Source organism: Pungitius pungitius, chromosome 7 (assembly GCF_949316345.1).
Source record: "Pungitius pungitius chromosome 7, fPunPun2.1, whole genome shotgun sequence".
Classification (NCBI taxonomy): domain Eukaryota; kingdom Metazoa; phylum Chordata; class Actinopteri; order Perciformes; family Gasterosteidae; genus Pungitius; species Pungitius pungitius.
Genome location: NC_084906.1, coordinates 21,426,609 through 21,436,608, shown reverse-complemented (window position 1 = coordinate 21,436,608; position 10,000 = coordinate 21,426,609). Strand labels below are relative to the sequence as shown.

General features: G+C 48.8%; 2 protein-coding genes across 5 annotated transcripts in view; one reads left to right on the top strand and one right to left on the bottom strand.

Annotated features, from left to right (window-relative positions):
- Positions 1-5,473, bottom strand: part of prkaa2 (protein kinase, AMP-activated, alpha 2 catalytic subunit) — a 6,286-nt gene extending 813 nt beyond the window's left edge. Inside the window, exons 1-10 of one of the 4 annotated variants that reach the window (XM_037470295.2) lie at positions 5,318-5,473; positions 4,618-4,759; positions 4,332-4,425; positions 3,881-4,025; positions 3,302-3,389; positions 2,794-3,018; positions 2,503-2,665; positions 1,624-1,962; positions 1,424-1,550; positions 1-684 (exon numbers count right to left, since the gene is read on the bottom strand). The exon at positions 1-684 is cut by the window's left edge and continues 813 nt beyond it. In XM_037470295.2, coding sequence (XP_037326192.1) covers positions 443-684; positions 1,424-1,550; positions 1,624-1,962; positions 2,503-2,665; positions 2,794-3,018; positions 3,302-3,389; positions 3,881-4,025; positions 4,332-4,425; positions 4,618-4,759; positions 5,318-5,411 — 1,659 coding nt within the window. In that variant the 5' untranslated portion in view covers positions 5,412-5,473 and the 3' untranslated portion in view covers positions 1-442. Of the gene's footprint in view, positions 685-1,423; positions 1,551-1,623; positions 1,963-2,502; positions 2,666-2,793; positions 3,019-3,301; positions 3,390-3,880; positions 4,097-4,331; positions 4,426-4,501; positions 4,508-4,617; positions 4,760-5,233 lie in introns of those variants that run through there. The other 3 variants (XM_037470296.2, XM_062563582.1, XM_037470297.2) reach the window with 3 other exon arrangements.
- Positions 5,474-7,042: 1,569 nt separating this feature from the next.
- plpp3 (phospholipid phosphatase 3) overlaps positions 7,043-10,000 on the top strand; it is a 15,696-nt gene continuing 12,738 nt past the window's right edge. The window contains 1 exon segment of the mRNA XM_037469960.2: positions 7,043-7,406. Coding sequence (XP_037325857.2) covers positions 7,268-7,406 — 139 coding nt within the window. The 5' untranslated portion in view covers positions 7,043-7,267.

The following is a 10,000-nucleotide window of genomic DNA, read 5'->3' as shown; positions in this document are numbered from 1 at the left end:
CTGTGTTATCGGCGTATTAACATTTTTACATCATAACGTGCTGAAACGATAATAAACTACAGCGCCTAGAAAAATAAATACGGCTTATCTGATATCTAAATAATAATCATCTTCTTTCTGGTGTATAAAGTCTATTATTTGTTCTGCTAATGATTGTAGTATAAATATAAAAGGCTGTTTCTTTACCAACCATAAAATATCAATTTAATGGGGTAAGCTTCCCTCAGAATAGAGATTAAACTAAACTGACCTCCAGTCAGTGTCGGGGGGGGTTGCCCCCCCACTAGGTTCGGTGGTGGCCCCCCCACTAGGTTCGGTGGTGGCTGATAATAGAAAGCAGTGTATTTGTGGGAGTCAGAAGGATTAAAGCAGTGTTGACAGTGTTGATCTTCTCTCATGCTCCTTCTTTTAGAGGCTGACCCCCCCACGTTGGCGTCCGGTCTCAGCGGGCCAGCGTGGTGATCAGACTGGCGCACATTTCAAAGAAGTCCATGGTGTGTGACCCCTGGCGGGGGGGCAGCATCGGGGCGCTGCTGGACAACGAGCCGGGGAGGGAGGAGCTGAGCTGGAGGAGGTCGGGGGCCGAGTCGATGCTCAGTCTGGGTCTGTGGAGGCCGGCCGTGGAGCCCGACCTCTGGGGGGTGGACGAGCCCGACTTAAAGCCCGCCGCCTCCATGATGTCATCTGTGTGGGGAGGGGGGAGCAGAGGGTTGGAGTTTATCATTTAGGGATAACTGAGCAGGTGGCTGGAAGCCGTTACCACTGCTAACAGTGCTAACGGGGCTAACAGTGCTAATGGGGCTAACGGTGCTATCAGTGCTAATGGGGCTGACAGTGCTAACGGGGCTAACAGTGCTAATGGGGCTAACAGTGCTAACAGTGCTAACAGGGCTAACAGTGCTAACAGGGCTAACAGTGCTAATGGGGCTAACAATGCTAATGGGGCTGACGGGGCTAACGGTGCTAATGGAGCTGACGGTGCTATCAGTGCTAATGGGGCTGACAGTGCTAATGGAGCTGACAGTGCTAACGGGGCTAACAGTGCTAATGGGGCTAACGGTGCTATCAGTGCTAATGGGGCTGACAGTGCTAACGGGGCTAACAGTGCTAATGGGGCTAACAGTGCTAACAGTGCTAACAGGGCTAACAGTGCTAACAGGGCTAACAGTGCTAATGGGGCTAACAATGCTAATGGGGCTGACGGGGCTAACGGTGCTAATGGAGCTGACGGTGCTATCAGTGCTAATGGGGCTGACAGTGCTAATGGAGCTGACAGTGCTAATGGAGCTAACAGTGCTATCAGTGCTAATGGAGCTAACAGTGTCAGATACCAGTATCAGCTGTGAACATCTAACGAAGCCCCTCCACGTGTTTCTTTTCTTCAGAGCCGTGGTGTACTCAATGAACTTGGACGGTGACCCACCGTCGATGCTCTTGAAGTCCAGCAGGTAGGACCTGCTGTCCACCTGGTACAGCTGCAGGCTCATCTTCACCAAGGTTCCGGTCACCGGGTTCTTCCTCCGCACCCGCAGGTGATACGGATTCACCACCTGGAGCGGAAGACTCACTGTGTGAGTGTGTATATGCATGTGTGTGTGTGTGTGTGTGTGTGTGTGAGCCCACCTTCCAGGTGAAGCTAAGCTGCCTCATGGCCCGGTACACCTCAGCCATGATGTCGTGGGGGGGGCTCTGGCTCCGGATGCCCAGGTGCCACTTGGCCTTCTTCACGGCCAGCGGTTTGGGCCGCGTGGTGTTGAGCGCGTCCAGGGGGCAGCGGGCCTTGGGGCTGTCAGCCAGCAGCGGGGGCATCCTCTCCGGGTGGGGTTTGACCCCGGGGGGCAGCGGCATGCCCTCCTCTATGAAGGAGCCCTGGGGAGGGCTGGAGGCCAGGTAGAACTCGCTGGCCTCGGTCATGATGCGTCGGTTATCTATTATGAGGTGGTAGGCGACCGCCAGCTGATCCTGGGTCAGGAGATGTGAAGTAGATGTCGTGTGATTGGCTGGTAACAGAGTGACGCTATTTCCTCATAACGTGTTTTTTTGGGGTCTTCTATCAGTTACAAACAGGGCAGCAACTGACCTCCTTAGCATCAGTATTATTATTAATACTTAAAATAATAAATAAGCAGAATCCCTTTGAGCTCTATTGTTTGTGTGCTCAGGTGTGAGGGGGCGTGGCCTGGGCAGTAAATAATAATCCCCTTCTCCTGGGGGCCGTAGAGAACTGAACACACAGACCCCACAGAGGACGTCCAGCTGCTTTTCTAACCCTGAAGTGAAGTCCCTGCTTGGTGGCCCACGTTGGTGGGGTCACGGGGGGTCAAAGCCAGATTATATGAACCAGGTCTCACGGTACATCTTGTTATGTGATTGTCATGAGCCTCTTTTGTTTATTTGAGGATCACAAAGCAGCAAACAAAGGGCCTCTAAATAAACCAGGTAGAAGGAGGTCGAACAGCTTGATGCTTGAGGAGATTACAACATAAAGCCGTAGAATCGTACCTGAGGATCCCCGCTGTACAGGCTGGACATGAACTCCGCCTCGCTGCATTCAAACTTCTCACACACCTCCCTCACGGCCTCCTCGTCCAGCACCGAGGCGTCGTACGAGGGGTCCTCGGGGAACATGTAGCCCGGCAGGTCCTGCTTGAACCACTCGTGTTCCCTGGGGGAGGGCGGTTATAGTGATGATCGTGGGTTACCCCCTCAAAGGGACAAAATGAAAGGGGGAGGCTACAGTTTGGACGGAAGTCCTCAAGAAGAAGAAGAATTCAGACTGATTGGGGGGGGCACCTGATGTCTTTGATGGTGGCTCTCTTCAGAGGGTCCACCTGCAGCATGAACATGAGCAGCGAGGCCACGGGTCGGGTCAGGTACTCTGGCATGTAGAAGACGCCTCCTCGGATCTTCTTGAACAGCGTGGGCACGTGGTCGTCATCGAAGGGCAGCGTGCCGCACAGCAGGGCGTACAGGATCACCCCGGAGCTCCAGATGTCCACCTCTGGGCCCGCGTACAGCCTGCAGAGACTTCATTAATGCACAGGTTGCTCTGGCCTACAGGGGGCGGTAGTGCACCAAGAGATGCTCTACAGGCTTCAACCCTTTCTTTCCTTAATCAGAGGAAACACCGGACTACGAAGGGACTAATAACAGAAAAAACATTTGTCTTTCCATAAGGGCGGGGCTACAGGCTGATTGACAGGTCTCTAATAGACAAGTGGAGTGGAAGCAGTGGATCCTTAGGGCGGGGCTACTCGTTGATTGACAGGTCTCATACAGGATCACAGGAGCACACACACACCTTCCTGAGATGACCTCGGGGGCAGCGTAGTTGGGGGAGCCACAGCTGGTCCGTAGGAACTCCCCGTCTGACATCATGTTGGACAGACCTGTTGGCCCAGAACAACACACATGAAGGGCCTACACTGGGATCCCATCACTGCTATTGATCCTGACTCTGGACCCATGACCCTGAACACTGCTGTTGATGTTGAACACAAAGCTCTGCTAATAGGATAAGTCCCCCCCCCCTTATCTCTGCCTCCTGTTCCTTTAACACTCTTTACTGAACCCTTCTCCTGCTCTACCCCCCCCCCACCTGCTGTTCCTTGCCTATCGAATAACACTGGGCCTCAAGGCTTCCTGCCAAACGTGATATGAGACCTGCCCCCCCCCCTTGCTAAACCCGCTGTGCAAAATATTTCCCTCTCTCAAAGGGGTATTGCATCAGCCAATCAGAGGAGAAATAAATTCTGATTGGATGACGAGGACAACGGGTTTGTGTCCATTCCTCTGATGGCACTTCCTCTCCGTCGCTGTTATGCTTCCTCTCTTCTTCCTCCTCACGATACCCGGCGGGGGGGGGGGGCGGGGGTCCTACCGAAGTCGGCTATCTTGGCGTTCTTGTTGGCGTCCAGCAGGACATTCTCTGGCTTCAGGTCTCTGTGGACCACCATGTGCCTGTGGCAGTAGTCCACGGCCGAGATGATCTGCTGGAAGAGACGCCGGGCCTCCGTGTCCTCCACCTGCAAGACACCATGTGACAGTATGAAGGACGCCATGTGGACAGTGAGAGGACACAATGAGGGAGGACACGCTGTGGAAGGACACGATGTTAGAAGACATGATGTGAAAGGAATTTTGTGTGTGAGTCTTTGTCTTAAAGTTTGAATCTTAATGAGATATTCCTATAACATTAACCTTATATTATATATATTATATTTACAGTAATAAGACACTGTGCACTTGGAAGAATGGAGGAGGTACTATTACACATAGGGGTAGGGGGCGGGGCTATTACACACAGGCCCCACATAGGGGGCGGGGCTTACCCGTCCATGTTTGCAGATGTAGTCAAACAGCTCGCCTCCAGACACGTACTCCATCACCATGAAGAAGTCTGTGGGAGTGCTGATCACCTGGTACCTTTAAATCAGACACGGCATCATCATCAGCATCATCATCATCATCATCATCATCATCATCAGTGCGTCTGCCTCACAGCTTGATGATGTGTGTGTACGTGTGTGTGTGTGTGTGTGTGTGTGCGTCTCCCTCACAGCTTGATGATGTGTGTGTACGTGTGTGTGTGTGTGTGTGTGTGTGCGTCTCCCTCACAGCTTGATGATGTGCGGGTGTCTGAACAGTTTGAGGTTCTGGATCTCCCGTTTGATCTTCCCCACCACGTCCAGGCTGCGGATCTTCTGCCTGTTGAGGATCTTCACGGCCACTTTGTGTCCCGTCAGCTGATGCTGGCCGACTGCAACGTGCCACATTCCACACGTTAAACGTGTTATTTATTTATTACACCAGAGCTTCTGACTGTTATTATACATTTGAATTTTAAATGGAAACTAGAACCTACTTTTTTATAATAGAATAATATATAATATATATATATATCAAATAATACATCAGTTATGACGCATTGACACACATGGAGACATAATTATTAACAGTATATAAACACTGACTGCATTCCATTAACTTGTAATATTTGATAACTAATCACGCCCCCCCCTCCTCGCGCCCCTCGAGCTGCGCGCGCATCCCGCGCGTCTGGACTTGGAGTCACAAGGTCACGCGGCCGAAAAATAAGAAAAAATATACATCGGCTTAACAAGCTAGCAGCGGCTAGCCGCGCGCTAGTATAGCGAACCGTTAACGGGGAGATCCCCCGGTGAGTCCCATGGGGGGGGGGGGCGTCATTAACGATAGTTATGTGAGCGCGCACCTGCCGGAGCCCGGTAACCGGTCCACCGGCGCAGCTCACCGCGGGGACTCAAACGTTCCACTTCATACGCGGTTGTCACTTAACTCTTCACTTTGCCGAACGTCCCCACACCGAGCGTGTCCCCCAGCAGGTAATGGCCGATCTTCACCCCGCCGTCGTGCTTCTGCCGCTCTGCCATCTTCCTCCGGTAACCGGGGGGGTTTGCGTGTTTACACCGACGGGAGCGCACGAAGGGGCGGGGCCGAGAGAGAGAGAGAGAGAGACTTAGAATGCAGTACTTTTTATAGTACTAGTATCATATTGTGGTACATTTACTTCTGTCTGTTTTTCATCAGACAGACATAAGAGTTTATTTTGTTTTTGACGTAGTTCCATATTTATGATTGTTTTTCATATTCTAACATGAGACCACCATGTTGTTAAGATGACGTCATGACTGACATACCATTAGTATTTCTGCTAGTAAACCAGTGAATTGATTCTGATTTAAAAGCGTCACACTTTTAAGAACAAGAAGTGGAATTATTCGATGTTTGAGATTAGTGTTGTTTAAGTTATTTAACCACTAGGTGGCAGCATACATTTAATTTATCCACCGCAGCTCTGGGTCAAACGAAAAGATCCAAAGGGAGAAATGAAAAAGTAATTAAATAGACGTTGTTTTACAATAAATTCTAGACTCTGTTACACACAATATATACATCAACATCTTGATCAATAGATAAATAAATGAATATGACTCCTCAGTAACTCAAATAACTATTTTGAACAGAGCATCACTTACCGCACGTTTGCAAAATAAAATTGCTTGGCAGTTTAATTAGTTTGTATGAAACTAATTCAAATAATTTTTCGTTTCTATCAGCACTGCCAACGAGACGCGTTAATTCTGCTCGTTTGTAGGCATTTTCTGTCTCTTCGTAGTAACTTTCTGTGTCTTTGTAGTAACTTTCTGTGTCTTTGTAGTAACTTTCTGTCTCTTTGTAGTAACTTTCTGTGTCTTTGTAGTAACTTTCTGTCTCTTTGTAGTAACTTTCTGTGTCTTTGTAGTAACTTTCTGTCTCTTTGTAGTAACTTTCTGTGTCTTTGTAGTAACTTTCTGTGTCTTTGTAGTAACTTTCTGTCTATTTGTAGTAACTTTCTGTGTCTTTGTAGTAACTTTCTGTCTATTTGTAGTAACTTTCTGTCTCTTTGTAGTAACTTTCTGTCTCTTTGTAGTAACTTTCTGTCTCTTTGTAGTAACTTTCTGTCTCTTTGTAGTAACTTTCTGTGTCTTTGTAGTAACTTTCTGTCTCTTTGTAGTAACTTTCTGTGTCTTTGTAGTAACTTTCTGTGTCTTCGTAGTAACTTTCTGTCTCTTTGTAGTAACTTTCTGTGTCTTTGTAGTAACTTTCTGTCTCTTTGTAGTAACTTTCTGTCTCTTTGTAGTAACTTTCTGTGTCTTCGTAGTAACTTTCTGTCTCTTTGTAGTAACTTTCTGTGTCTTTGTAGTAACTTTCTGTCTCTTTGTAGTAACTTTCTGTGTCTTTGTAGTAACTTTCTGTGCTTTCACATTTGTTATAAAACATGGCTTTATGTAACCTACTGAATATTAAAGCAACGTTTGTTTTGATTACCCTGAGGTGGAAAATAGATTCAACATGTGCATTTATATTCTACAGTATATCAAGATAACTGACCTCTGAAGACCTGTCCTACAGCCCTTGGCCGACAGGGGGCGACGCGGTTACCCATCGCCATCGGGAGGGGGTGAGATAGGAGAGGAGGGGGGCAATCCTCGCAGCCTCAGGGGGGGACTTGAAGAGCGCGGAGAGGAGGAGAGGAGGAAGAGGAGGAGGAGGAGGATATAAGCGGAGCGGCAGTCGGGGCGCAGCGTTCCTCCCTCTGTGACCATCAAACACTTGTGAAACCACTAAGAGCGCACAAGACCTCCGGCTTTGGGACATCTGAACTTTCTCCTCACGGGACCACTTTGTTTCTCCGGGACTTTTGAGCGGACCGGATCGGAGGTTTGCAGGTGGGGGGGGCACTCAAATGCAAAAGTGCATGTATGACAGAGCCATGGCTCACGAGACGAGGAACGGAGCGAGCGTAAACAACAACAACAACAGCAGCAGCAGCAGCAGCAGGAGGAAGCTGCTCGTGGCGCTGGATGTCTTCTGCCTGCTGCTCGGTACGTGCACCTCTTCCATCCTCGTGCGCGCGCGTGCGTGCATCATCATTTACCGCGAAACTTTTCACGTGCTGTTCTCAAAGAGTTGATCGGGTGTGATACGTGTAATGAGAGGTTATTATTGGAATACAGAATCAATAAGAGTTTATCAATATGTGAGATGAACGATACGTGACTCGATCACTTCGCTTTAGTTATTTTATTTGTTTGCATCCCCCCCCTTAGTTTCCAATCCCCGTCCCCCCTTCCTCCTTGTTTCTAGTAAAGGGGATTATGGGAGTTGAGCTCTTACACATTCTCTCTCTGCCGTCCTGCCCCCTTCTGTCTCTGTCGGGGGGGGGGGGGGGGGGGGGGGGGCTGACCTGGCGATGAGAGGAGCAGGTGGGAACCACACTCAGTTTATATGCAGAATCTGAGGCAGAAAGGGTAGTGAAGATCTGCCACACAGGGGCAGGTCCCCCCCCCTTAAAAGTGCTGTGTAGTCAAAGCAAGTTTTCCAGTGTTCCTCATTAGCAGAACCTCAGACAGAGATGCACCCACATAAAGATGAGCTTTGAGGCGCATGTGGACTGAATTTCCTGCAGAAACCAACTTCCTTCTCTTGTAAAAATAAAAAGCCGCCTTTGGGAAACACACACACACACACATACATAGACACGCACGCAAACACACACACACACACACACACATAGACACGCACACACACACACGCACACACACACACACATACATGCACGGGCACGTAGATACTTAGACGCAAATGGTCCTTTGTTTTGTTACACTGCAGCTCGGTTGTGATTGGTTGGCCCACTTTAATGGTTTTGCTTGGGGGGGGGGGGGGTAAAGCGGGGTAGACATTGAGGGCCAGAGGGGCATAAAAGAGAGGAGAAGGAAGGGGGGGGGGGGTGCTGGAAGAGCGAGAAATATCTCGTTACTGTTAATTAGTTCCTATCTGTGTGTGTGTGTGTGTGTGTGCTATAATATGAACCTGTGGTCCTGTGGGTTGATTTAAAGGGTCCGTCTGAGCGTTGCTATAGCGACTGGCTATATGTTTATATTTATATAATGGCAGCCCGACGGCCTGGTTTCCATCGGTGTCTCACATTTCTAGTTATCTGCTCCGATCAGCTGTTTGCAGCTGACGTGATTTTCCACGACATGGAGATGTTTTTTTAGAGGAGCTGAATAACCCTTTGATCCCTTGCTTGAGGGGGGGTGTATTAGGGGCCAGTAACCCATAAATATGGCCATATATATATATCCATCAGTCCAAGAAAGCATCTCAGGTCCCATCAAACCTGGGGGGGGTTAACCCCTCCCTCCCCAGGCCTCAGCCTCTTCAATCCTCCACAAATATTTTCCAGAATTTCTCAAATTCTTCATCTGGCCAACGATGTGACATCTGGTGCAATATTGGAGAGGGAGTGAACCAGGGGGCACAGAGTGTGTGTGTGTGTGAGTGTGAGTGTGTGTGTGTGAGTGTGTGAGTGTGTGAGTGTGTGTGTGTGTGCGTGAGTGGCTCAGGAAAAGGGTGGGAAGCGGAAAGGTACCGTCGGTTAGAGCTAGGTGTGGTTGTGAAATGGAATCCTGTCCACTTCCATTCTTTCTCCCCTTTCCTTCCCTTCCCCCTCCCCCTCCACTTCGTCACATAGATGGACATGAACTTTGACCTCTGTCTGCATTGAACCATTCTAAACTTGAGTAACTAGATTTCTTGTACACCCGAAGCACACTTTGACAGGAGTCTCCTCCCATGAAGGGCGCAGACGTCTCTGCGCTGTTAGCTGCTAGGAGAGTTCGCTTGCTTAGGATAGCTAGCTTCTAGGATAGTTCACTACTAGGAGAGTTCACTGCTGAGAGTTAGCTGCTAGGATAGTTAGCTGCTAGGATAGTTAGCTGCTAGGAGAGTTCGCTGCTAGGGGAGTTAGCTGCTAGGATAGTTAGCTGCTAGGGGTAATCACTGCTAGGAGAGTTAGCTGCTAGGATAGTTAGCAGCTACTAGAGAGTTAGCTACTAGGATAGTTAGCTGCTAGAGAGTTAGCTACTAGGATAGTTAGCTGCTAGGAGAGTTCGCTGCTAGGGGAGTTAGCTGCTAGGATAGTTAGCTGCTAGGGTAATCACTGCTAGGAGAGTTAGCTGCTAGGATAGTTAGCTACTAGAGAGTTAGCTACTAGGATAGTTAGCTGCTAGAGAGTTAGCTACTAGGATTATTATCTACTAGGATAGTTAGCTGCTAGGATAGGCTTTTCTTGCTGTTTGGTAGTGGACCATCTCACATCAGAATTGAACACTTAGCATATTCTTTGCCTTTTTGCTACATCTGGGTCAAAATGATTGATGCAGGTGTTGTTGTACATTCTTTTGACACTACTTGATACAGGGTTATTGTTTGCATCTATTGATACACGTATGTCCCACTTCTGATGCTCCTTGTCCGTCTTATCTTCAGTGTGTCATAAGGTCAAAGGTTGGCCGCTAATGTTCTTGTTCTGAGGCGAGGTTAGTGCTCTTAAGAAGGGCGAGGAGGCTCCTCTGGCTAAACACAATCATTGGATTACGTAGTAAGATAGAGATCAGCTGGCCTCCAGGCTACT